Source organism: Perca fluviatilis, chromosome 20, assembly GCF_010015445.1.
Source record: "Perca fluviatilis chromosome 20, GENO_Pfluv_1.0, whole genome shotgun sequence".
In the NCBI taxonomy this organism is placed as follows: Eukaryota; Metazoa; Chordata; class Actinopteri; order Perciformes; family Percidae; genus Perca; species Perca fluviatilis.
The window spans coordinates 10,933,742-10,961,289 of record NC_053131.1 but is presented as its reverse complement, the minus strand read 5'-3'; the positions used below and the strand labels follow the sequence as shown (position 1 = coordinate 10,961,289).

The 27,548-nt window shown below is 40.4% G+C and overlaps 2 protein-coding genes across 7 annotated transcripts in view; one reads left to right on the top strand and one right to left on the bottom strand.

Annotated features, from left to right (window-relative positions):
- sos2 (son of sevenless homolog 2 (Drosophila)) overlaps nucleotides 1–17,708 on the top strand; it is a 44,726-nt gene extending 27,018 nt beyond the window's left edge. Inside the window, exons 8-23 of one of the 2 annotated variants that reach the window (XM_039785186.1) lie at nucleotides 3,849–3,947; nucleotides 4,265–4,392; nucleotides 4,674–5,329; nucleotides 5,480–5,561; nucleotides 5,719–5,841; nucleotides 7,406–7,518; nucleotides 8,222–8,444; nucleotides 8,604–8,723; nucleotides 8,842–9,004; nucleotides 10,198–10,315; nucleotides 11,014–11,186; nucleotides 11,280–11,396; nucleotides 12,412–12,676; nucleotides 13,131–13,172; nucleotides 13,348–13,451; nucleotides 14,527–17,708. In XM_039785186.1, coding sequence (XP_039641120.1) covers nucleotides 3,849–3,947; nucleotides 4,265–4,392; nucleotides 4,674–5,329; nucleotides 5,480–5,561; nucleotides 5,719–5,841; nucleotides 7,406–7,518; nucleotides 8,222–8,444; nucleotides 8,604–8,723; nucleotides 8,842–9,004; nucleotides 10,198–10,315; nucleotides 11,014–11,186; nucleotides 11,280–11,396; nucleotides 12,412–12,676; nucleotides 13,131–13,172; nucleotides 13,348–13,451; nucleotides 14,527–15,027 — 3,027 coding nt within the window. In that variant the 3' untranslated portion in view covers nucleotides 15,028–17,708. The remainder of the gene's footprint in view (nucleotides 1–3,848; nucleotides 3,948–4,264; nucleotides 4,393–4,673; nucleotides 5,330–5,479; nucleotides 5,562–5,718; nucleotides 5,842–7,405; nucleotides 7,519–8,221; nucleotides 8,445–8,603; nucleotides 8,724–8,841; nucleotides 9,005–10,197; nucleotides 10,316–11,013; nucleotides 11,187–11,279; nucleotides 11,397–12,411; nucleotides 12,677–13,130; nucleotides 13,173–13,347; nucleotides 13,452–14,526) is intronic. The other variant, XM_039785187.1, reaches the window with a different exon arrangement.
- LOC120548749 lies at nucleotides 16,617–27,028 on the bottom strand. 5 transcript variants are annotated; one of them, XM_039785192.1, is made up of 15 exons: nucleotides 26,795–27,028; nucleotides 26,324–26,438; nucleotides 25,826–25,870; nucleotides 25,445–25,609; nucleotides 25,121–25,221; nucleotides 24,307–24,443; nucleotides 23,771–23,891; nucleotides 23,409–23,547; nucleotides 23,231–23,326; nucleotides 23,047–23,136; nucleotides 21,716–21,861; nucleotides 21,448–21,546; nucleotides 20,439–21,120; nucleotides 19,142–19,245; nucleotides 16,617–18,898 (listed from the first exon to the last, which is right to left on the bottom strand). In XM_039785192.1, the coding sequence occupies exons 3-15, from the start codon at nucleotides 25,865–25,867 to the stop codon at nucleotides 18,796–18,798; spliced, it is 2,025 nt and encodes a 674-aa protein (XP_039641126.1). In that variant the 5' UTR covers nucleotides 25,868–25,870; nucleotides 26,324–26,438; nucleotides 26,795–27,028; the 3' UTR covers nucleotides 16,617–18,795. The 5 variants fall into 5 exon arrangements, with proteins under 5 accessions (XP_039641126.1, XP_039641125.1, XP_039641124.1 ...); XM_039785191.1 differs by having other exon boundaries at nucleotides 21,448–21,549; nucleotides 24,307–24,440; XM_039785190.1 differs by having other exon boundaries at nucleotides 21,448–21,549; nucleotides 26,324–26,473; nucleotides 26,795–27,026.
- Nucleotides 27,029–27,548: the final 520 nt, after the last annotated feature.

The following is a 27,548-nucleotide window of genomic DNA, read 5'->3' as shown; positions in this document are numbered from 1 at the left end:
AGCCATAGCATCCTGGAATAGACATGTTGTCTCAGCCTAGCTCAATATGCCGGCGTTTGTGCCAGTACTTTATTTATTCTAGATAGAGCTGATAACTCAATTAGTCGATCGAGAGGAAATTATAGAAACAACCGCTTTGAAAATCGATCAATCCTTTCAGTAATTTCTTTTAGGCAAAAATATCTATCTATTGCTTCTAGCTTCTCAAATGTGCTGCTTTTTTCTCATATATGATGTATTACTGAATGTCTTTAGGGTTTGGACGGTTGGTCAGGCAAAACAGTGACTCTGGGGAAATAATATATAATAATTCTGGGAATCCATGAGAAATCAAAATGGGCATTTTCCACCAATTCTTTTTTATTTATTTTTTTTAAATTTGTTTTAGACAAAACAATTGGATGATTAGACAAGATAATTATCTGCAGATTATTTGAGAAAATTATTGTTCGTTGCAGGCCTGATTTTAGAGCTCAAATAATACTGAGAGACCACAGAGAAAATGTAACTATTTTGATCGCCTTTTGAATGTGACATTAAAGACATGCATTGTGAATCTGTTAAAAATCTAAATAAATGTTTAAAGATTGTTGCTGGTTGAGATAAAAAATGAATCAGCCTAGGGCGTAATCTACTTTAGATTTCACGTTTGACTTCAGATGTTACTACAGCTTTTTAGTTTATTTATTTGAAGAGATTTTATTTCTATTTATGTAGTTATTTTGATGTGGGATTTGTTTTAAAAATCTAATTATTAATTGTTTAATACATTTTTGTTATTTAAAATAAAATACAATTTCAGTTGCACTTTTGATAAGAGGACACATCTGTTGTTTTGCAGACTTTTATATAAATGAAGGCATATTTTCCAGTCATTTGTCTGCAGCTCATTCTGTAAAGTAAAAAAAACAAAAAAAAACAAATTGTATTTGTATTGTGAACTTCAAATCGTTTATCGAATTGTGAGTTGAGTTACATCCCTAGTAGTCAATTTACTATCAAACAAAACCGAGAAAACCAGCAAATACTCACATTTGAGAAGCTGGAACCATTGATTGTTTTCCCCCTGTTACCTGAAAATTTTAATTGAAAATCCAAATAATTGCATACTAATCTTCTGTCGATCGACTGACTAATCGATTAGTTAACTAATCAGCTTTACAATCCACAGATTCTGATTCGTCCTGGTCAAAAGGTGATATTTATTGTGGTGCTTTGCAAATCCATTTCGCTTGGCTGCTGTACCACCAGTGTGTGTTTGTGTGTGCGTGTGTGTGTGTGTGATCGTCAGTGGCAGTCCCAGGGGCAGATTCTGTAATGGTGTCTCTCCATCAGCCGTCTCTCTAACCCCCCTTTATATCAAACTGCTCCTGCCCCCATTTCTGCAACGTTGGCTAATCTTATTTTAGCATCTCTCACTTTGTGTTTCATCTCTGACCTGATGACTGTCTGTCTCCTCGTCTCTCTGCCTTCTTTGTACAACATGAACCATTATATGCACACTGTCATCCACAGCACCTCTGTTATAAATGCTTACATATTACCACGTTTACTGTAATGCAGATCTAACCCCTGGCAGTATCATCATCAGTGCTTCTGCTCTACCTCTTCAGCTTTTGTCTCATTGCATGCACTTGCTCACTCCATCCTTCTCAACTTCCTCCCTCCCTCCCCGATTTCTGTCAGATAGATGTGTCTGTCGAGCACTCAGCCCCTGCACTCTGCAGCGTCTGGTATGTGTGTAAATTACATCGCCTTTTAAAAATAGAACAGGCAGCCACGCTGCGGGCCATTTTTCTCCTGGGGAGGCAGATGAGGAGGAGGGGGACCAAGGCTGGTGGCCCAGGGCGCAATTCATCTTGAAAATAAGATGTGAATTAAGACTAAAAAAGACACAGAACATGGGTTCAAGCAGCCCTGTACCTCTGGGAAATGTGAACATGTTGTTCTCATAGTCGTTCTGTACCTTATTCTTAGTGCACTCTGTGTTTATACTTAGGCTGCTTCCACACTGATGCATGCTCTTGTAGATACTCGTTTTTACTCGTGTTATCCCATACAATATCATCTTCATTTCCAGTTTAGCTGCTCAAATCAGATGTACATTAAGCTGAGATCACTTGGAAATGTCTGTGTAGTTTGAAGTAGTGCTCAAGCTTACTTATTTTCAGCTATCTCAATACCTAAGATAATGTATCATAATGAATTATATATATTTTTTTTTACTTTAATTTAGCTGTTAAACACCATTAACCCAAATCTGTACTGTGGCAGGATATTTTACAGTTTACACATCAGATTGATGGCAGAACATAACGCAATACAAACCATCTTAGATTAAACAAACCAAATTACTTGCATGTCACAACTATATTTCACTACATTCATCTGTCTTGAGGAGCAAAATTGGTTTATTGCCTTGGATTATTTCTAATTGACCGAAAGCCACCTTTTCTTTCACATTTTACTGCATCGTCGTACTGCTATTCAATGTTCAAATCTTAAAATTACTGTTTTTAAAGAAAAGGGAAATTTGCTAATTCTCCCTCATATTTGCCATTCATATTAAGCTGGAGCTAGCAGCCGTTTAGCTTAGCATAACAACTGGAATCAAAGTTTGTCTGTATAATAAAAAAAAATGTTCTCACCTGCAACAATCGTTTCATTTTCAGAAACACGGTCATGTTAATCACAGCCTGTTTGAAACAAACTCTTTTAATACATACTATATTTGTGTATAGGGAGCAGTTGATTTGTTGCACCAAAGCCCACACTTTAATGCAAACCACCAGTATTGCACCCAGTCAAGCTAAATACATAGTGCTGATTATGATGCAGCTAAATGTGTAGCCCTAATGCACAGAGGCCATTTGTAAACCTGCAGGAAGCTGACGTATCAATAACATGATCTAAACTTAGGTCGTTGTTCGCCCTGCCGTCCATCAGTGTGCGTCAGGCAGCTGATGTCTTTTCTTTTCCATGCACACAGACCCTCTTCATCTCCTCCCCTCCCCTCCCCACACAGACAGTGTGGCCGATGCTGTGGAGTCTGAGTAGTAGCATATTGATTCTGAGTCGTCAGGGGACCATCAGGGGAACGGGAGATTTAAATGGATACTATGACGGCCTCCTCTCCGGTTACCCTGAAGCCTTTACTCGGTCAACCGCCTCTCCCTCCCTCCATCCTCCGTCATTCGTCACCCTTTAGCCTCTTGGTTTCAGTTATATTCTAAAACATACACATATTTTAATTGCCCTTGTCTTCACAGTCCTCTTCTTTTTATCATTTGCAGTATTTTGTTAGTATGGAATACCTCTTGTTTTGGTTCTAAATGGTTGTATTTTGTGGTTCTTTTACAATATGTTTTGTAGTTTTTATGATTGTGCCTGACAGTTGTGATCACGTTTCATCATGGTAGTTGTGAACATGTGAATAATGAAACTAGATACATTTTTAAAATGGCTTCTACTGGGGCCCCAAAACACAAGCCTCAGACAGGTTTAAACACATCCAGTCCTCTAACTAATAATTATTTGAAAGTGAAAATAAAAGTTAACGTTAAGGGTTTCATGTAAATGGTATGTTGTTGTTGTTTTTTAAAGCAGTTTGCTTCTTGGATGAGGAAAGACATTTGTTTGAGCTTCTGGGAGAAAATCAATGATTTTTGCACGTGTTTTTCTTTTATAAATCCCCATTCTGGCTTGAATTCTTTTCTAAGCTTGACATTTGTCAATAGGAACATTTTCTTAATGAGTCTCTTGATCACATGCTGGTTGGTTCCAGTCTGTTAATGATGTTGTCACACTGATCCATCACTAAGAGTTCTTATGTGTTTTTGTGTCTCCAGTCAGTTGCAGAAGGCTTCAAAGAAGCAGTCCAGTATGTCCTTCCACAGCTGATGATGGTCCCAGTATACCACTGCATGCACTACTTTGAGCTGCTACAGGTATGTCCTGACACATGACCAGGTCTAATCAAAAATAACATTGGTTTTCATTCATAGTCTCAGGTTTTCTAGAGAAATTGTTAAAACTGTTTTTGGTTTCTTTTTATTTTGCTGATCACATCCCTGGCTAATGATAAACATACTGGATTAACATTTTGTGCATCACCGGGCCAGATTCTAGGGCTGTACCCAATAGTTCGAAGCTTTAAAGCTTCATTCATCAACACAATTTCTGCTGTGAGAAACCGCTATAGACTTTCCTATGCTGGGGTATAGCAACATATCTGATGTGTGTGTGTTTTCTGCCATTTTTACAGCAACTTCAGGAGCGCAGTCAAGACCAAGATGACCGAGAATGTCTGAAACAGGCGATCACAGCGCTGCTTAACCTTCAGTGTAGCGTGGAGCGCATCTATGCCAAGCACCAGCCTCGCCGTAAACCTGGGTACTCCTCTCTACTAGTTTTTATATATAATTTATATTAATTTGGTCATTGTGTCTACTGTTATTGACCAAATGGCAGAAATTAGTTTACATTTGCTGCATTTGCTTTTTTTTGGTTTGTATCACAAACGTGTTAGCACACAAGAAAGATGCAGTTGGAGCATCGAGCAGCTGCAGGGGCCCAGACCCACTGTTAGATGTGATATTTTAGTGGTTAAATGTTTGATTTAGTGCATTGAGCTCTTCAGTTTTCTGACTCCAAACTTCACTCCTCCCTCACAGTGAGCCCATGTACCGCCTGTACAGCAGGCAGGTCCGTAGCAAACAACTAGCCATCAAACGCATGAACGAGATTCAGAAGAGCATCGACGGCTGGGAGGGAAAAGACATCGGTCAGTGCTGCAGCGAGTTCATCCTGGAGGGTCCACTTTTACGAGCCGGCGCCAAGCACGAGAGACACAACTTCCTGTTTGACGGCCTGATGATAAGTTGCAAGGCCAATCAGAGTTCACGGCTCCCGGGTTCGGGCAGCGGGGCGGAGTACCGTCTGAAGGAGAAGTTTGTCCTGAGGAAGATCCGCATTGTGGATCGTGAGGACTCGGCAGAGCTGCGGCATGCCTTTGAACTGATAGGAAAAGATGAGAACTGTGCTGTTTTCTGTGCACGGACAGCAGAGGAGAAGGCAGCGTGGATGGCGGGGCTGGTCACTCTGCAGTACCGCTCCACTTTGGATCGCATGTTGGACACAGTGCTGCAGCACGAGGAACAGGCGCATCCTCTAAGACTGCCCTCCCCGGAGGTTTACCGCTTTGCTGTGCAGGACTCGGAGGAGAATATTGTGTTTGAGGACAAAGTGCAGAGCAAAACCGGCATCCCCATAATTAAGGCTGGCACAGTGGTCAAGCTCATAGAGAGGCTCACCTACCATATGTATGCTGGTAAGCTGCTGCAATAGATCTTCTTGTGGAGAGACATTTCAAAGTTTAATTCTCAGTTTAATTCGGCTAACTTACAGGTTTGTTTTGCAAAGATACATTATGATGTTGATTGTCTTTGTTTGTTATCTAATCCGTTTCATCTGTTTGTAGATCCTAACTTTGTGCGCACGTTTCTTACCACATACCGATCATTCTGCAAACCACAGGAGCTTCTCACCCTGCTGATAGACAGGTAGGGATTAACCAGAACAGTATTTTCATTGCTGTGGTCGTTTATTGAGCCATAAGAACAATCCGTCTTCACTTGGAAAATATAACTATCAGTGATGTGGTGTTGTGGGTGCTCTGACATCTTGGAATATCATATGTCTGATCATCATTTTTCTCAGGATTGAGATCCCTGAGCCAGAACCGACTGAGGAGGACCGACAGGCTCTCTGGAACGGCGACCAGCCAATGGCGGCCGAGCTCCAGAGATTCCGGAAGGAATACGTGCAGCCAGTCCAACTCAGGTACAACAGCCATCCAATCGCAGCTTAATCTGTCTCAGATTGTTTTCTGTAAGGCTCCCAAAAGACGAAGAGAAATGACTGCAAGAATAGTAAAAACTAAAGGGACAAAACATCCCACTTTGATATGTGTATACCATAAAGTATAAAAACGTTTTTAAGTTCCCATGTCTTTGCAAAAGTTAATTAAGCATCACAATATTGAGAGCATGAGATGGGCGGATCAGTATATGAAGGTTAAAATCAAACTTTTATGGGTAGAATTAGACAATTGGTTACATAATAATGTCTTTGTTGTCTCTAAACTTGTAGATAAAATGTAAAAAGTTCTGGCATCTTTGGCAGCTTTCTTTTATTTCCTGACATGGCCTTTGAAAATGCCACAATAGATTTCATGTCTCTTTGTCTCCTGTTGTTGTTTGGCTCTTTTACACTCTCCTGTTAAGGCCTGAACATTCTCAGTGAGCCATAGAATTACTTTTGTATAAGACTTTGTATCCTTATAAGGAGTAACAGAGTCAGGCATAGTCCCGTAAGTACCATTTAAAAACTGAGAGCTTCTCGGTATCGGACTGCACCGCTGCTGTAGTTAAGAGCAGCTGCAATAAAATCCTTTTAAACTTTAGTCATAGAAACCGTTAAAACACAAGTGGGCAGTTGCACATTGTGAGGTACAAGTCTTCCGGTCACACATACTATAAAAACTGCATTAACAGTATTTTGTGAAACATCAAAAGATTGCACTAAGTCGATCTTGAGGTTTGTTAACATCTGCGTTAGGCAACAAACATACATTATAACCCCCAATAATAAGAATCCTACAGTGTTTGAGAATAGCTTGGGACAAAAATGAAAGGAAATTGTCTTGGAGTTTGGGTGGTCTATTGTTATACACGTTGCAATGTGGTCCAACTTTTTACTTTAAATCAAGTAACTCAAAGTAGGTGAAAATTCCTCTTCAGGCACGACTTTTGCCCTTCAAAGCACAAAACCTTCCTGCTGTTGTTATTTTTAAAAACCCACTATTTAAAAAAAAAAGTGACTTGACATGGGAAAGATTAAACACCGGCCACCAGGCAGAAACTGTTGAATTAAGGACATTGTTTGCCAAATGTCTCTATTATACCAACCTTTTTGTCAAGATTTCTTGGTTGATATGAAAGAAAATGTGGGTGGTGCAGCGCCCTGGGTAGTTGAGTGGTTGCAGTGCATGACACACAACCGCAACATTTACGGTTACATTCCAGGAGGCCACCTGTGTTGCATGTCATTTTCTCTGCCCTTGTTTTCTACGCCTTCGTCTGCCTCTTCACTACCGACTGTCCGATAAAGGCAAAAATGCCAACAAATTATCTTGAAAAACATGTGGGGTACTAAAACCGTAAAATGGTCCCGCTACTTTAAACTATTTGTTTCCTTGTTTTTTTTTTGTCAGCTGGACATGAATGGAAAAATCTTTTTGGTGTGCAGAGTTTTCTGAAATACTTGCAATTGAAAGTGTGTGAAATATGTGTAGAGGACAATACAAATAATTACTTAATACTGTAAACGTGTCTTTGTTTTGCAGGGTTCTCAACGTTTTCCGTCAATGGGTCGAACATCATTTCTACGACTTTGAGAACGATCCAGAGCTGAGAAGTCGATTAGAGGAGTACATCACCAGCAAAATTCAGCTGCGCGGTGAGAACTGCACACATTTTATTCCTTTGCTTCCCTAAAAATTGACAGCTTTGTAATATCCATATCAAAGATTCATTAACATCCTTTTTAGGCATCTCATCTCTTCATTTGCTGAAACATAGTTTGCAAAAAGCTAAATTTTGAGCATGAGAGATTTTTTTTTTTTGTCAAACAAAGTTTTAAAAATATTAAAATTCACATCAAAAGAATTCACAATAAGAGGCACTGTTACAGGCCATTGACCTAGTCCTGAGACACTGTCTGTCAGCACACTGCTATAGGATGGCCACATGAATGAATTAAACTGATTTATGTTAATAATGGTCCTTAACCAGCATTGTTAAACTGGCTTTTTGTTTATCAACCCATATGCTTCACAATCAAACGACAACAAATGCTTTATTGTTTTGGGGACATTTAGAGGCTGTTTGCAGTGACAATTAAATTTGTTGCATTCATGATATAAGCAGGTGAAGGTTTTATAACACTTTGTCCAATGACTTTTCTTTGCTCTCCTCCATCTGGTCTCAAAAGATTTATCCTCAATCAGAATTAACCATTAACCAGACCATTAAATCCAGTTTGTTTTTTTAGGGGATGTCATTTTTAGCTAGGCAAAACCCAATGATACAAGACACTTGATTCTTTGCTTGCAACATATTTGTTTATACAACAAAGATTTTATACATTGTTTCCTTTTTAGGCAAGTCTATGAGAAAGTGGGTTGAGTCCATCAATAAGATCATCAAGAGGAAGATGCAGACGCAGTCAAATGGCGTTAGCCACAGCATCACCTTCGAGAGTCCGCCTCCTCTCATCGAGTGGCACATCTGCAGATCGGGCCAAATGGACTTGTTCGACCTCATGACCCTTCATCCTATTGAGATCGCCCGTCAGCTGACTCTGCTCGAGTCAGAGCTCTACAGGTGAGTCACCGTGACCGAGCAGTGGATGAAGACTGCAGTTTAAGGAGACATTTCTTAGTCAATGTATCAACGTATTTGGGTTTGGATCAGATTGTCGTTTCCCTGCAATTGTGTGTAGCATCCTCCTGTCTGAAAAATAAAAACCCACGTCCTCCACAGAGCTGTGCGGCCGTCCGAGCTGGTCGGCAGCGTCTGGACAAAAGAGGACAAAGAGAAGAACTCCCCTAACTTGCTCCGCATGATCCGCCACACCACCAATCTCACACTGTGGTTTGAGAAGTGAGTCCAAGGATACACATATTTTGTTCACAATAAAATGCAATATTGGTTTAAGTTGGTCTTGGGGGGAAAAACAAAACATCTGTTAACTGTTTTTGTGTGTGTGTGTCGTTCACAGGTGTATTGTAGAGACAATGAACCTGGAAGAGAGGGTGGCAGTTTTATCACGGGTCATAGAGATTCTGCAGGTTTTCCAGGAGCTCAACAACTTTAACGGTGTACTGGAGGTGGTCAGCGCCATCAACTCTGTCCCAGTGTACAGGCTCGACCACACCTTTGAGGTGAGTGAAACTATTAACGCAGTCACAAGAAAAACTATTAACTTAAAAAGATTGCAACAATTGCACTATGTTTACTTTATGGCAGCCTTTTACTAAACCATTTAACCCCTAAAGATGAACAAGACAATTCCATCAATAAGACTAAAAGTTAATAGACACGCTTGCATCTCATGAAGCTGCAATGATCATTACCCACCAGGAAACCAAATGGAATTTAAACATCTCTGGTTCTGCTGCATTAGTTTTGTTCTTTATTTATTTTGAAGTCGGTGGCATACTCTTTCTAACGTTAACATACTCACAGTTCTAGAATCAGTTGTGCATTTATTTAATTTATATTTTGGACAGATGTACAATGAATTTCTTTTTATTAACTGGGCATTTTGATTAGTCTGGCTATCACCAGACCAAGCTCAATCTTTTAAGATTGAGCTTGGTCTGGGGAGTCTGCTCTGTATTTTCTGCTGCACAAGAGGCGTGATACACGGGCGTAGTTCAAATGACTCTGTACGCAATTGGATAGTCCTTCAACCAATCCGACCGACGATCCGGGTGACGTAGCAGCGACAGCGGCATCAACGGGTTGCTGCGCTTCGTTGGCCGCCATGTTGAACATAAACAAAATTCTGCTTGGTCGCTTCTCCGTGTCCTCGTGTTAAACCCGCCAATAGCACGCCAGGTGGATAAGCCAGTTTGTGATTGGTCCCCGCAAAATTGTAACGGAAGCAGGATAGATAAATTTACAGGTTTCCAGCTTGAGCCGCAGGGCGAAATCAAATCGCCAGCATATCGAGCTGGGTATACCCAGTCTACATTTTGATGTTTTCAGGGGATAGAGAGTCTAAGATATTCTGTCTATATTTAAATCTGACAAAAACACTTGTGTTATTGTAAATCTCATCATTTTTGTGGGGTATATTTCACATACATTGTATGCTGGACTTTGTGATTGAATTTAGTTTATACATTTATTTTTTACAAAAATAATTGTTTTTATGCAGCTGCTGAATGTTGTTTGTTACAACACTGTTAGGATGATAAATATGCTGACGTTTGGCCTTCTTCAGCCTGCCACAACAGTTAGCAATTGAGAAGCATCTGATGTTTATTGTTTTGACATTCATTTGAATCTAATACTGAACTGGTGGTCAGAACTTAATTATTGGGACTTTTACTCTCTCCTGCACCCACAGGCAATACCAGAGAGGAAAAAGAAAATCCTGGAAGAAGCTGTGGAGCTGAGCCAGGACCACTTTAAGAAATACTTGGCCAAACTCAAGTCAATAAACCCACCCTGTGTGCCTTTCTTTGGTAAGTGAAGTATGAAATGACGTGAGACAAAATAATATCTACAGTACAGGCCAAAAGTTTGGACACACCTTCTCCTTCAATTCGTTTCCTTTTTTATTTTCATGACTATTTACATTGTAGATTCTCACTGAAGGCATCAAAACTATGAATGAACACATATGGAATTATGTACTTAACAAAAAAGTGTGAAATAACTGAAAACATGTCTTATATTTTAGATTCTTCAAAGTAGCCACCCTTTGCTTTTTTATTAATAAGGGAAAAAATTCCACTAATTAACCCTGACAAGGCACACCTGTGAAGTGAAAACCATTTCAGGTGACTACCTCATGAAGCTCATTGAGAGAACACCAAGGGTTTGCAGAGTTATCAAAAAAAGCAAAGGGTGGCTACTTTGAAGAATCTAAAATATAAGATATGTTTTCAGTTATTTCACACTTTTTTGTTAAGTACATAATTCCATATGTGTTCATTCATAGTTTTGATGCCTTCAGTGAGAATCTACAATGTAAATAGTCATGAAAATAAAGAAACACATTGAATGAGAAGGTGTGTCCAAACTTTTGGCCTGTAGTGTATATATAATTTTCAGTCACCATTATTTGTTATAAAACCAGCAAGGTTTTCAAGTTTCTGTATGGCAACATTTCAAACCGTGTTCTTCTCTTGACCACCATCGAACTCCTCTTCATCCTCAGGTATCTATTTAACCAACATCCTGAAGACAGAGGAAGGCAACCCAGACCACCTCAAACGCCACGGCAAGGAGCTGATCAACTTCAGCAAAAGGAGGAAAGTGGCTGAAATCACAGGAGAGATCCAGCAGTACCAGAACCAGCCCTACTGTCTGAAGGTGGAGCACGAAATCAGGGTGAGCGCTCACTCTAATTTTCTCTTTGGTCTTTCAACATCTTTCATAGATCCATACACCCTGAATTTGTTTTGTTTTGTTTTTGTTGCACAGAGGTTCTTCGAGAACCTGAACCCAATGGGCAACAGGAGTGAGAAGGAGTTTGCCGACTACCTGTTCAAAATGTCTCTGGATATTGAGCCACGGAACTGCAGGCAGGCGCCCCGATTTGTAAGTGTTCAGACCGCAGTGTTTCAGAAGTAGTGAAGTTCTTGTTGCAGCAATCTTAGTTTTTTTGTTAGAGTTCTGTGCCCTGTTTTAGACCTAAATATACAATGACTGCAGATTGGAGAAGAACATATTTTTTCAGATCTTTGATCATGATTTAGAACCTATTTCTTTCTGTGGTATATTTGGCCATTTTGCTAGCAATGCTTTTCTATATTAGTTGAGTTTGTAGCAGCTGAAATGAGGAATGGGCCTGAACGCTGCACTAGGCAGCTTTACTTCGTGTGACTGCTCCAAATGGCTCCAAGGTAACTGTTCAGACTTCAGTAAACTGTGATATAAAATGTAAAATGAACTCGTGTTTTCAGTAGTTTAAAGAGTGAGTTTACACCAAAAAACATATTTTCTCACTTCTTGTGTTATATAGCCATGTATTTTTTTTATTTTTTTTCCTCAACCTGCACTGAGATGTGTGCTGCGTGATGCTGGAATTTGGTTTTCAGGTGCTCAAAACATTGAAAACTTAAAACATTTAACGGCAACATCTCTTTCCAGAGACAATGTCCCATTAATCTAAATTATCCACAGATATCACTGAACTCAGTTTTCATAGGGATTGTTTCTTTGGTAATAAATGCCATGAATATGAATATTATTAAATATTTTGAAAATGGATACTATTAAATACCAAGTTTCAACTCTCTTCTTGCGGGCAGAGGTGTGGATGAACCCAAAAGTAGGCAGGTAGGGTGACTACTGGATACTTGTATAATGCATCCTGACCAAATGAGATGGGACAAACTGGTAGATTTTTTTTTTCTGAAATCGTACCTTCTGCAGTGTTAACAATTTACCTCCAAAAGCCTTTTTAAGTCATGTGTTTTTAGGTTAAACATTTGACTTTGAGGTAAAGAGACATTTTAATGCCATAAGTTTCAGCGAGCACTAGGTTCTTTCTCAGAGAAAGAGAGAACGGGTTGTATTGCTGATGAAATTCTCACAGTTTCTTCTCCTGTAGCCCAGGAAGACCATATACAATCTGAAATCCCCGGGGATTCGGCCTGTGCGAACGTCTACCTCTGGCACCCTGAAGGGCCACCCTGTCCCCCTGGAGAGGGAGCCCCCACATAAGATCACCTTCCGGAGTATCGCCGAGACCGAGCCGGAGCCCCCGGCGTCGGCCTCGGTGCCCACCTCCCCAAACACGCCGACCCCTCCGCAGTCAGCCTCCTCCGACCTCAGCTCAGTCTTCATGGACCAGGACTTCAGCAGCTCCTATGGCGGTGAGTTCAGCTGATGCTTGAATCCTGCAGAAATCCCCCTTTTTTCTTCTTCTTCTTGAATATCAGGGAATATTTTTGCATGTGTGTTCAAGACAGGGAAATTTCCTCAACATTTCTAAGGAAGTCAGTAATTACCTTAACTAGTTTTTGTTTGCAGTGTTTTACAGATTGATGGCATTACATGACTTTCAGCTGTAGTGGGCGGCACATTAGCGGAGTAGTTTGTCCCACTGACATTTCACTTAACGCTGTTTTTATAGCATCATATTGGCATAATGTTTTTCTAACAACACTGACAAAAGACGGATCCAGTCAAGAGATTGAGATCTGTATTGTAGTAGAGAAGTTGGTTTTGTGGTTCTGCTTTTGTTAGGAACACAAATGCAAACGGTAAGAGCATGCAGTGCACCTTTCTTGTGAAATCAATCATCTTCTCCCTATTTAAATTTTACAGGTAGCAACTCCATATTTGCTCCTGTTCTTCTGCCGCCTTCAAGTGAGTGTGGGCTTTTCTCTTTTCAATGAAGTAGTTTTTACCTGATTGCTTTCTGCCGGACTGTCCGATGAATCATTCTTATACTCCCTTTGTGATCTGTGTGCTGTGATACTGAGCAAAGGCCTTTTATCCATACTGCTTTTTTAACTCCAGGAGTGTCTGTCCTTTTTCTCAGAGTTCCAGTCTGTGTCTTGCGGCAGCCTCCACCAGCTCGGGGAGGAGCTGCAGAAGCCGCCTCCTCTGCCGCCACGAAGGAAAGACGCAATGTCTGAAGCCAAAGTAAGAGCAGGGCATCATTTCCTGTCAATTATGCCCATAATTAAAACGCCTTAACTCAATTTGATAGGGTTGAACATATAGTGGTAAGTGCAAATAACAATACTATGCTTTGAGGTGACAACTTGGAGAAATTATTTATATTTTAGCAGTATTTTATGGCATATATCACTAACTGACCCAAACAGGACACCATGATTAAAATGTATATTTACCTATTAAATAAGTACACCTGTGCTTACAAATTACTATGAAGGACTACATATTTAACTCAAGTATGACATCTGAGACATCGCTCCTACAGTGAAACATGGATGGATGATGAATGATGATAGGAATGCATCCACACAGACAGTGGTTCCCTGCTTTTTTTGACTTGTGACCCTTTAAAACATAACCATTTCCTTTGTGACTCCTCATCATTGGTTCCTGCCAGTTATGACCAGTTCTACTGATTTATTATTATTTTTTTTTATTTTTTTTATACCAGGGCTGTCAATCGATCAAAATTATTAAAAGTGTCCTAGTTAACTTTTTTAAAATCTGTTCTAAATGTACTTTTAAAAAGGATATTTCTAGTTGTTAATGCTCAAGTTTTTTTTTTATTTGTTTACATCAACAGTAAATGCAAATAACTTTAGTCTTGTGGAGGGAACCATCTGAAGGGCTTTGAAACTCAACTTGCAATTCTAAAGACCCTTTTATTTATCCATTTCTGCTCAAACATAGCTCTTTGACAAAGAGCTTTGTTTCTGCTAGCCATCCACTCCTGTTCATGGATGTATTATAAGACCCGCTCCCGTTTGGCCGTCTCGTCTCTGCTACAGCCCTAGTTTCTACTCAAATTTTTGGAGTCTTTAATTAGTAAAGGTATTTGGTAATTTACAAAAAAGCATAATTTTTTTTTTCTTCTTCTCATAATCCTCTCGTTACCCCTCAAATTTATGTCACGACCCCCAGGATGGAAACCACTGCCACACACAAAATTCTAACCTGCACTGTGCATGTCAGGGTGACATGTTTAGTAATACATCTTGTTTTGACAAAATTCTGATCTCAATGTGTCTCTGTGTCTCAGCTGAGCTCCGACAGCCCCCCAGCCATCCCTCCCCGGCTGCCCCCTCCTCTGCCCAGGAACCAGCCTCGACCGCACGTCTACAACGGCCCCCCCATGGACGGCCCACTGCCCAGCCCTCCTCCTCCGCCACCCCGCGACCCTCTGCCCGACACGCCTCCCCCGGTGCCCCAGCGGCCCCCGGAGATCTTCATCAACTACCCACTCAACATGCAGCCTTCCCCGGTGGGCCGATACCACTGGGACTTTGGCAGCTCACCCAGCTCCCCCAACACCCCGCCCAGCACGCCTTCACCCCGCATCCCACGGCGGAGCTGCCCGCTCAGCGCCAGCCAGAACAGCCTCTACCCTCTTCCTGTTCCCATCACTGCTCCACCTGTCCCCCCACGCCACAACTCCAGCCCACAACTCCCCAAACTCCCACCAAAGACATACAAAAGGGAGCTACTGCAGCCACCGCTACAAGGCCTCTCATTGGTGGAGAACACCGACAGCAGCCAGTGAGTCTGCATTTTTTTTTTTTTTTTTTTTTTTTTTTTTTTTAAAACACCTAGAGGTGATCTTGAAATGCAAACTTCAAACTGTATCCTGCAAACTACGACACAGTGGACTCAAAGCTACTGATCAGAAAGAATAACACTGCTCCACACGCTCTTAACTCCACCCACCTGCCCTCTGCATCAACCAATCACACCCCCCGCTGTGCCTCTCAGGGGATCAGTAGCTCCGCCTTCATCATAAACCCTCTGTGCCAATGAGAAACCCTCACCGGTGTGCCAGCTAATAAACAACAAGGAGTCAAGTGTCTGTGTCTGTTTGTTATGTACGGAGTCTGCTCCTGATAAAAGTTCTCACCCCATCACACTCTTAACTTACACTTACCCCACGTCCCACTCCTCTGTCAGGGTGGGGTGAATGTGGGGGGGGGCCTTTGGACTTTGTAGCCTCAAATGTCATGCTTTGTTTCTTTGGGCATTGACATCATCTGGAGTCCTGCTACAGCTCACAGATTTTTAAGACCTCTCTCCTCCTCAACGATCCACCTAGACATAGCTCTTTTCACGGTGGCTGTGAGCAGCAGACATTTCCATTGACTTGTGTTTCAAACTAGACTTGTGTTTCAAACTAACTGATAAACAGTTGCCAAAGTCTTATTGTATGCAGGGGGATAAGGGATTTTCTTTTTTTTTAAACAAATGTGACATTAAAAGAAACGGATAAAGGAGGCGACACTGAAACCCCCACCTTGTATCTCAACTGTACACTGTGACTGTATAGACGTGAGTCAAACTGTCTGACTGTTTTTTTATTTGAAGACAAGCCTCTCCGCAGCCACAAAACGTTGCCTTTAAAAATCCAACAGCGGTGACCTCTGACCCCCCGGCTCCAGTCCTCTCGGCCCAGATGGGGCAACGAGAGCCGAGAACACTCCATTTGCACATCGAGTTTGGGCAAGGTCAGCCGATTTCGATCCGATATTAAAAAATATCTCTCTGCGCTGACAGAGGGAGGTCTGCTACGATCTCAAACGGCACCGATCCAGGACAAAGACGAGGAGAGAAAAGAGAGAGTGAGAGCGAGAGAGACACGTTTTTCTCTCTCCAACTCTCCTAAAGCTGATGTCTTAACCGATCCCCTTATAGACATGCGCCGCTGTCTTGACACTGTGCTCTTCTTCACAAGATCCAATGACCCAACTCTTCTTCGTTGGTATTAAAACTCAGCACTGGAAGCAGCAACTTCCTACCAGAGCTGGGTCAGCTCCCTGCAGTGGTGGCTCAAAATACCTAAAAACCCCATGAAAAAGAGGAACTTTTTAAACTCAACTTCTTCTTTCTGTCTCTTTTTCTGCTTGAAAACATTTTGTTTCACTTTGGAAAGACTGAAATAATCCATACATCATGCTCAGATGTGCCTTTTATTTTGTTTTCTACTTTACAGAAATAAGCAAATGGTGTCTAAAATGCTAAAAAATAAAGTTGCCTATGTAATGTTTAGAACAAAGCTATACACTATGAAATTGTACATGTTTGTGGATACTGTGTATATATAACATGTATACACTAACTAAATAATTTGTATAAAGTGACAAGTTTTTTTCCCGTTGTATTGTACCCTCATCCGCATCTGTTCAGTCAAATATTGCCTAATAATCCAATGCTGCTACAGTCGGATAAAAAACAACAAAAAAAAACAAAAACAAAACCAGAAAAAAACAGGTCACTGTCACTAACTTACTTACAGACAATCTCCAGTTGAAACACTGGGAGTATTAACTGAGGAAAGCCATTTTTTTCTTCCCTGCCCCTTAGCTGTTTTAAAGCAATGAAAAAAAAAAATACAGTTCAATATGCCAAGCACTTACTTAGCCGTGTGCTTCACTTTGTACATCCTACTAATTGCCTATTCTCCTTTTCAAAGATTTTTAATGCTAACACTCATTACACAGAGGTTGGAATTGTATTAAAGTTGCAGTTGAACATACACAAACTTATATTCAGTTGCAAGTATTTGAGCATAGTGAAGAATTGGACATTCTTTCTGAGAAACACACTTTGTGCACTTTAGGCTGTACTGTTGAAGAGCCCCAGTTGTTATAGGTCATGTTTGTAAATTCAGTGGCCCTGTGCAACTGTTGAAACTCACTTTCTACATGGATCAGGGCAGAAAAACAAAAGTCGACCACGTCCCTTTCATCCCCATGATGTGTTTAAAAGACACTAACACCTGAGGATGTCTGACCACCATGAGCTGAATTTCAGCATAATTTCAAAATATCACTCATGCCCCTTGTTCTTGCTGTGTTCTGTGCACGTGATGATGGATGATTAAACTTCTGATCAAACTAGAGCTAAAATTGGGAGATCTGGAGGATGACCGCTGAAGTCAAATCCCTTCACTGTCTCCACCCAGTGACTTTAAAAAGAAGGCCCCAGTTTTCCAAGTTTCCGTAGTGGTGGGGTTAATTTTGCCAAATTTGACTTTTTGTTTTCTATGTTTGTTTGTTTGTTTTTTGTTTTTAAACCCCAGCCAAGACAGAGTAACAGATTGGTTTTCCTCCGGTGGCACTGTAACAGCTTGATCCAGCAGTCGGTTTATTTGATGGTATGTGGCCTTTTAACTGCTTTGTATTAATGGTCTTGATGAGATTAATAAATCACCCAGTCTTATTTTGTACTGAACTATTCAATTCTCTCCTCGTTTTTTCTGCTACAGTTAATTTATCTTTCTGCATAAGCTGTTAGTAAGGTGTTGGTACGTTGACAAGATTGAGGAAATATAGGTCTGATATTTTTGGGAAATAGGCTTTTTCGCTTGCTGTTTGGGAGTAGCTACATGAGAAGATTGATAGGCCTACCATACTATATCAACAAAAAAAAAACTTTCTTTTCTCTGAGTAATGTTAGTTGCCAGGCAACCAGCGGATACAATTGCCGTTTTGCACCTCTGTTTTTGGACAAATTAAACACGAGATATACCGTGGTTTAATTAGTGAGTTTTAAAACTGCTGGTAGGTTGATTTTGTTACTATTTAATAGGGCCAGGCTAGCTTTTTCCAGGCTTTGTGCTAAGCTAGCTAGCTATAGGCTAACCGGCTAGCTAGCTGTAACGTAACTTCATATTTAAATCGCTAGCTAGCTAACGTTACCATGCTATCAGAAGACCTCATCTAGCTAGCTAAGTTACCTTTGGCTAGTTAACGTTAACTCTCCACAAGAAAGCGAAATAAGCGTATTTTCCAAAGTGTTCCTACCTATACTGCTTCCTTTAGCTAGCTAGATATTAAAATCTAGCTAGTCCTTAAATTAAAGTGAAATATGTATTAACGTTATTCTTTAGTAACATTCCTTTTTTTAGCAAGCTAGCTAGCTACACATTGATATAAAACCATCTCACCTTCAATGATAAATACAAAATTGTCTGGAATATTTAATTTTTGAAATGTAGCTAAATCTGCTAGAAATGCTTCGTCTAACCTGCGTTTACATATATATTTTTTAAATATTTCTATCAATTGTCAAAAAGTAATTATCCGAAAAACCAAACAGCCAAACAAAGATGATGTCGTGTTTACAAAGGTTCAGCTTTAACAGAAAAACTAAACATTTTTAAGGGTCACTAATTCGACATTCATGCGTTACTGTCATGGCCTTTGGGGAAAATATATCCACCAAAGAAATCACTAATTGGGCTCAAATTTGGTAGTAACTTAAAAGTTTTGTGTTCAACAGTTTTTAGTGATAGTCTCTGGGGCTGGTGGCTGGGGGGGGGTCAAACGGTACTGCAGGGTCCCTCACTGTCCTCACTGTCCTCCCACAATCCTCCACCGCTCATGGCTGCAGCATGGTTACCTCTCTGCTGAGACAGGACTGGTCTGAAGAGATAAGAGAGAAGTTCAAGCTCAGAGAAGCAACAGGTAAAAGTGTATTTATCTCATTAATCAAGTTCTTATTTGTATATTATATCTGCACTGATAGCCACAATGCAAGTGTGAATTTGGTTGTTTTAATGATTTAGTACAAGCAGCTAGTACATTTCTGTATCACTCTCCTACCTGTGATTAGAGTGAAGATTAAGTGTCAGCACTGGCATAATTCTACCTGATAAAGGCTTTTACCTCAGATTTTCTCTACTCGGGTTGAAATTTTGAAAACTTTGCCTCGCAGGGGCTTGAATCGGCACGAAGCCTTGTCTGTGGTCTTTCTCTGGAGCTGCATCAGCCTAGTACATGCAAGGATGTGGAAATACAGAGAGCAGGTTAGAGTGAGTGACAGGAAAACAGGACTGCACAGAGTTGTCAGGAAAATATGGGACCAGTTGGAGAAATGCACCAATTTTCTTTCACATGAAGATAATTTCACCAGTGGTCCTACTGAGCCTGTGGAAACAGTAATGTCCTCAGTGTCTCTGGAGGAGCTTTGTCTGCCTGAGCAAATAACCCCGATGACGTCATCGTTTGCGTAAGGAACTGATCTGTCCAGTTTGAAAGACGGGCGTTCACGAGGCGGAGAGGGTTTAAGGAAAAGATGCTACCAAGCTGATTAACCTGTCCATTCTTTTTTTAAATCTTCAATGCGTAATTACTGCCCCTGTAATATGTTTTGTTACGTCCTATCCTACAGTATCTCCTATATTTTGTCAGAAATTCTCAAAAACCTGTGAATATATTTTGGTGGACTTAAAATTACACTAAAAACCAAATAGCAAGTGATTAGTTTTTAATGCAGATCCACAAGATTTCTTTTTTTTTGTGATCAACTTTTTTTATTGGCACCTTCAGACATACAAAACAAATTCCACAATGTGTGACAGGTATTAGCAGATGGTGCACAGAACAGATCAACACAAATTGAACAAGAACAAAAACACTCTCCCACCCCCCACCCTCTGCGGTCCCGAGGAAAACAAAACAAACAAACAGAAACCACACCTTGCCTAGTCACTCTCCTCTAATTCTTGTGTGGTTGAGGTCATGAAGTCTGATATTTGTGCTGCTGCGCTTTCCCATAGGCTGATAGTCGATGATTTGGCTTTGTTAATCCTTGTTGTAGAGAGCTCAAACATAACTATGTCCAGAAAATACGCCCACAAGAGAGAATTTTGAAAATTTTCACTATTTCCTAGAACTATAACAATCTGGTACATGTATCCGAGGATGCATAAAACACTTTCTTTTATTAAAGCGACTATATGCGTATTTTTGTATGCAAGTCTATTATCTTTCTTGTTTGAGTGTGTAATTTAAAAAACATTTTTTTTTAGTTTTGCTCATGTTTTGAGTACACGCTATTACACCACACTGGCATTATTTCATTCTGAACCACTTTTAAAGGATACTGCTAATACTGTAATATACCAAAAGAAGGCCCAGGATGGACAGAACATGATGGTTATGTAACAAAAAAACTAAATACCTGTTTGGATGGATCATCCCAGATGGGCCTGAAGGCACTTTTTGGATGTAAAGGAGGAGACCCCTTCCTGACATTGACCAGCCTCTTCCCGTAGGAGCTGACGAGGCATGGCGTCGGCCCGTCCACACACGGCCCTGCAGTGCTTCTCAGAGGAGGGTGAGGGGTCAATCTGGGAATCTGCCACCTCAAACACACAGTCCTCTCTCTGGGTGGCTCCCTTGACTGCTGCTGCTGTTGGCTGTATGAGGGCTTCAACAGCACCGGCACCTGGCTGTCCTCCTCTTCATCCTCCCCACTGTTACTGCTCATCATCTCCCTGCGCAGGGTGCCGTCAGGGCTGCAGGAGGTGACGGAGGAGTAGTCGAAGGCTGAGGTGTCATCTGGGTCTGTCTCGCAGTTCTCAAGGCTGTGGTTGGTGTGGGGTGCCTCCAGCCCGTTGCTGCCTTTCCCGTTGGGCTGGCTGTAGGTGCCCTGGCCTGAGTCGCTGTTCTCTCCCCATGCTGCAGCGTCAGGAGTGAGGAGGGAGCAGTAAGGGTGTCCACAGTCACGGGCCGGCTGGTTCAGGAGGGTCCGGTCGCTTCCACAGCCCTTCCTCCTCACTGGGCTGCAGGACCAGCACTCCAGACGCATCGAGTGACAGCCGTCGACTCCGTTAGTGAGGTTGACAGCCTGCTGGTCATCTCTGTAGGAAGGAGAGTAGAAGTTATTATACCAGGATGCCCACATCAGCTGTGAGAGTGAGGGACAGTGGCATTAATGATGTGAAAACCTGTAGTACATATACTCAGGTACAAAGATGAAGTACTCTTACTTTATTATTTTTTTTATTTTTTTTTACTTCACTACCGACAGTTGTAGCCAGGTTACTTTTTAAGTGCTCCATCCATAACTGGTTTTAAGGCAAATGTGCCATTTAATGTAATCACGAATGTAGTCCCTGGTCTGAGCTTGACTGCAGGTGCTCCTGTGCTTGCTGTACTGACTACAGCCTGCAGAGGGCGACACTCACCTCTGAGCTGCAGTGTTGGACTCGCGCTGGGATTCTCTGGTCTGTTGGTTCCTTGTGCAACAATTTGCAGAGGATCCACCAGCCACTGCATCAGAGCAGCTGCTGTTCATGCAAAGAATGAGTATACATTTTAATCTCTGAATTTGTTAACGAGCCAAAGACACAAACACGGGCAGTCAATATAAATCTACATAGGCATCTAATCTGATATTAGAGGCATCAACCTGACTGTTTATACTTAAAGATCGTCTGATGGTGGTGCCCCGACCTTTGTCCAGCTCCTTCTCCTTCCTCCCATCGTACGTCTTCCTCCAGGATCACATGACAGCGGGACAAAATGCTCCTCAGCGCTCGCTCAGTTCCCAGCAGGAGGCTGCAATCAGGATGCTCTTTACCCGTCCACTGCAACAAGTTCTGCAGAAGGAAAATGGAGAAAAATTAAGCAATTCGGTAAAGTTTAGGGTCAGTTTAAATCCAAAAAACCAACCTATTAACTATATTTATTCGACCTGTAGCACCTCCTAAATGTGTTTCTAGACCTATTAAAATATTCATAACCCCTTTAATATTTCTAAAAGTTTGTCTGACTCTTAACCCTCTGAGGTCTAAGGGCATTTTTCTAAATTTTTACATAACTTCTTGAATTCTCCTTTTAAGGGTATTTTCATATAACCAATCCCCATGTGTTTTATATCAACATGTTTAGAACAAACTCAGCTTTCTGTATTGTGAGAGAGCGCAATGTGTAAAGAGATAATTTGATCCTAAAGCCGAAAAGTTAATTATTAGTTAATTGAAAATCTCGTGAAAATGAAAACAAACCTTTACTCATGTGGACAAATTGTTTTGTTGCTTGAAATTTGTTAACCAAAGTCTTAGGTTCACAAAAGTAGTGTAATATAATTAAAATAGTAAATCAAATTTTGTAACATCGCTTTTCGTTGTCTGTTGTCCAAACACCACTGGACGCTCCGGCGTCACACTGCACATTGCTTTGCAAAATTCCAAACATGAATAGACCCTTCTATGTTTATGTATTGCCTACAGTGTTTAAATTTATTCACAGCAGTGCTTTTTTTACTTCCTGCATGTTTTAGTTTTTATAAATATCGAGATTCGAAAGTCATAATCCACTTCTTAAAGAATTTGTTGTTTGTAACAACCCCACCCATCCATCCATCTGGACAATACATCTGCCCATTGCACATACTATATATTTTTTGCACATTCTGCACTCAACCCATTCAGCCTTTTTTTATTAATGCAAAACACTTATTTTGTTTGTATATATTTGTTTCTGTATTTATTGTTTAATTCATATTAATGTTTAATATGTTTGTTTGTTTGTTTATGTATGCACCATTCACCAAGGCAAATTCCACATTAAGTGTAACTCATTGTGGCAATAAACCCTTTTCTGATTCTGATATTGATCTCTGGCCTTCTACTATCCTTGAAAAAACCATCATGGGTGTACGTCTTATTTTAGCCATCCTGACAACTCAACCTCCTCAACTTTAGGTTCAGTGTTGACCTGCAGTGTCACGCCTTGTGTAGCTGCAGCTCGATAAAGTGGACTCACTGTGGCTGCTGACTCACCTGAATGTGGCTCAGGTAGCTGTGTATGCGAGAGACAGGTGCCAACAGCTGGGAGAGCAGTTTCATTTCCTCTCTCTCCATCTGGCCGCTCTGTTAAATGCAGACATGAAATATCCATCAGCATGTCTGGTTTCTCAGGTTCATTATGACTGAGTAATGTTGACGCTGTATCACTTTAAAATACCTGTATTTTCTCAGAATGATTTAATCTGTTGAACTCCAGTGAGAGGAATGACGCCAGGGTGGTCGTGTATCCAAGGTACATATCCGAAAAGGCTGTCTGGACAACCCAAATCAGAGCAATCGTGAGTCAGTGTTCAGTGTAATGGACTCAAATCATTTCAAAAAGAGCATCTACTTACGTCATTTTGTCCGATGAGCTGCACCAGGATGTCTCCAACCAGAGATTTCCAGTGCTCAGCAGATAACCGCTCCTGCAGCGTGTTTCGGAAGAGCAGATGTCGCTGTAACAGCTGCTCCACAAACTTCAGATATGTCTGACTGGATCAGGACACAAAACAAAACAAAGGGAGGTGATTTAAATCGCAAACAGCAATTTAAAGCAAAGACGAAAGAGAATATTTACTTGAAGTTTTTGCTTCTGTCTGGAATTCATGTAAGCAACGATTAAGAATATTAAGGTATTTTCCTTTTTTTTTTAAAAAGGAAAATACCTGAGCTGTTGTTCTTTGCTAAGTTCTACTGTCTACTGTTCAGCACTTACTATGGCTCCACAGTCATCTGGTGAGCTGGTGGTGTCTTGTATTTTTCATACAGCTGGTTTAAGGTTGACACGTACTCCCACTCAGAATGCAGAAGTTGCATCGCCACCTGATGCCGTGCATCTGTGCAAAAAAAGAACATTTTAAGCTTCACAGATGTGTCTTTCACTTGTAATCAACAATTCAATTCAACAAATAATGTGACCATGTTACTGAGCATCAAGTTTAATCCCCCATGTGTTCATCTTAAAGTAGAAAATAAAGGGCTGACATCTACTGCTAAAGTTTTGGAAGGTGCTTTAACCTCAAATGGCTTCAGTAACAAACAAATCCCAAACATTTGTATCACTTAAGTTGTTAAGTTTTAAAAGATGAAACTGTTTAAAAATTAAAAAAAAGCCAAGTGGGAAAATTTGGTACAGTTAAAAGAACTTCCTGACAGCAGCTGTTACTGGTAGCAAATGTAATATTTTTCATTTGCTTATTGTTGGTTGAACCACCATTGTATTATATCATCCAGTTAAACTAAACTTCTCACCTGTGCCTTCGTTGAGCCCTGCTTTGAGGCCCTGCAGGAAACAATGGAGGAGCAGTTTCCCTCTGGACAGACAGGCTGCTGGAGCAGACCAACAGTCACACTGACTCCGTTCACAGGCCGATTCTGCTGGGTCACTGCTGCACAACAGTGGACAGATGGCAAAATGTCTCTCTGCAGGTTTTACTTTTTATTTTTTATTACCGCCTGCTCACTAGGTATAAACAGCTTTTTTCAGGACTAATTGTTTGCTGTTTGCCACTGAGAATCATGACATTAAAATGAACACATTATACATATGGATTTCCTGCAAAGAAGCAAAAACATAGTTAAAAAGACTTTTATGTTATATTCTGCATTTTACACTTTGTATAATGGGGTCAGATTTGGCAGAAATTTACAGCAAGGAAGATCTTCCATGGCACAAAACAGGAAAGAGTTATTCTGGCCCCTTAGAACAACTTACATATGAAATTACAAACCAATTAATTACATTTCTGTATTTGCCCTGCTGTCACTTTTGTATTTGTTTTGGTAATTACAATATTTTGTATTCTTTTAAAGAGTGATTCCCTTCATGTTTGCACTTCATTTCTTGCATGTGTTTTGTCCTCTGGGGCCAACGTAGGAGGGGGCTTAAGTAAAGACAGATAAATGAGTAAAGTCTCACGAAAAAATCAAATATGGTCTTCATTTTAAGAAAGATGGTTTGTCAGAGGCAATCATTTTACCAAGCTGTGATCTAATTTGATTGGATAGTTCTAATACTTTGGATTCTTATCTGTACAGCTCTGTAGTTCAGTGTTTTTGTTTTTACCTTTCTTTGTGTTTGGATGTAGAGCTCTTTCCATCCTGCAGAGGTCTTTGTCTGTTACTGTACAGCTGCAAGATCTGACACTGCATCACTCCAAGTTCTTCCTGTAGGATGACAAGGCGTTTGGTAAAGCTAAGTAACTATACTTTTATTCTGTGTAATATCTGTTATGGATGCACATGAGAGAATACAGTCAAGTATTTGTTTGAGTTTGAGTGCAGAATGTATTTGTGTGACCTTCAATTAATATGTAAATATATAACACATACTGTTACCAAACTTTTCATGTTAGATTTTTCTCAGTAGTTCAACAAGTCAGAGTCTCACCCTCAGTGACTCGACCAGAGCCTCCAAACGAAGAGCTTTCTTCTGGCAGATCCTCCGGTTCTCCACCAGCTCCTCCCTCAGGTACGTGTCTCCATGTTGGATCTGACCGAGCTCCAGCAGAGCGCTGGCGAACCCTGTCTTCAGCTCTGAGACCATGCATTGCAACTGACGGGACAGCAGGTGTCATATATTACTCAAGGTTAGATGTATTAACAAGGCACGAAAAGTCTAAACTGTATTTTGATCCAGGATTGCACTCTTGGACATCAAAGGAGTTTATTTACCATCTACTGCTAATTTTTCAAATAATAGTAAATAATAAACATTTAAACTGTCTCTTTAACAAAGCCAGGCTGGCTAGTGAGGTAAGGCGCAGAATACCTTGGAGATTTCAGTGACAAGCTCTGCCTCTTGAGGCTTCATGACCTGAACAGAGAGAGAGAGAGACACAAACAAGTGTGTTTGCAAACACTTGGTTATTAATGTGCACAGACTGTGCAGCCTTAATGACCTTTTTGATATTTCTAGCTCATAGACTGTAGAGTAAAGTTGAGTTTGGTGAGTCCACCATTCAGAGAAGAGCATGTTCTCCTGTGTAATTCACTCCAAACATAGATCACATAGCATTCACACAAGGCTTGGCTTCCTGCTTCCAAATCAAATGCACACATACATTTCAAGAAACGACAGAAATGGAATATGTGCATAGAGTTTAATTTGAGTTGAGTTTTGGTTTGAAGCACAACAAATGTGAATTATGTCATCGTGTATTTCTTCTACCTATATAGTAAAGCCTATACATTTAATAGAAGAGTTAAAATAACATTCTTAACCAGATTTAATGACCTATGTGCCCAGAATCTTGTTTGTTTGTGGTACCTGCTCAGATGTTGCCCCTGCCAGCAGCCCCTCTGCTAAGGAACTGGCAAGCCAGCCAAAGAGCTCAGCCCTGCAGGGGAAATGGCTGCAGGAGCCAAGATCCCTCCTTATAAGTCTGCTGACAGAAGGTAAGGCACGGATCAGCAAAAACTGGAAAATGGAATATATAATAGCCTCATCTTTTTAACTGCAAATACATCATTTAAAATCAGTTTTTAACAGATTAATAACAGATATCCTTATTTATATTACCTTTCTGGAACTAAAATATGTGGAAATCACATTTTATAGAAGGTTGTAAGACTGATGTGCATGCTAGCTACTTAAAAAACATCTTATAATATTTGTAAGCATAATTATAACGTCAGCAGTGTCCAAATATTAAAGAATCCACCAAAAAAAAAAAAAAAACATAAGGCAAATACTGACTGCTGAAGCAAAATATATAAAAGAAAGCCACAGGAAACTCACCTCAGTTAAAGCTCTTCAATATTGCTTCTGCAGACATCTGAAAAGATCCAGCGAATCCAAAAAGACTTAACATTTCCAGGGTTTCCTCTTCTGTGGACAAACTTGTTTTCAGTCATTTGCGGTGTTTGAAGGCGGGTGTCTCGTGTTTGAGCTGCGTGCTGCTCTGCGCGGACAGCAGATGTCCCGCATGAGCTCAGCTCTGTGATTTACTGAGGAAGTCAGGTTCAGTATGGAACATGTAAATGCCATAAGGAAAGTATTGCACTAGTTGTTGTGCATCCGTGTAAATATATTCTGTTATACGGTTATTTTACCAACACATGTTTAGTTTTTTTCTTATTTAGCTTTATTTGCTCACGAAGTAGTTTTTTGTTTAAATAATTTGGAAATGGGAAATGTTGTCAGTGGTAGTGTGATTTCCTACAAATCATTGTAAAATATTAATGAGATAGGCTAAGTAAAGAAAACGATACAGAACTATTATATTAATGTAATAAAGTTATTGAAAACAACAAATAAATTAGAGAGATGACATTATATAGCCTACAAAATAAATTGTGCAAATATAATAATAATAATAATAATAATAATAATAAAATTTTATTTATATTTATTATATGAATTTACAACAGGCTTCATCTAATTCATGATCGATTCCATTGATTCAAACACCTTGAATATCATTAAATTAACCGATTATATCACGTAGAAAACATAATTTTTTAGAAATTCGACGGTTAATACAATAGAAATA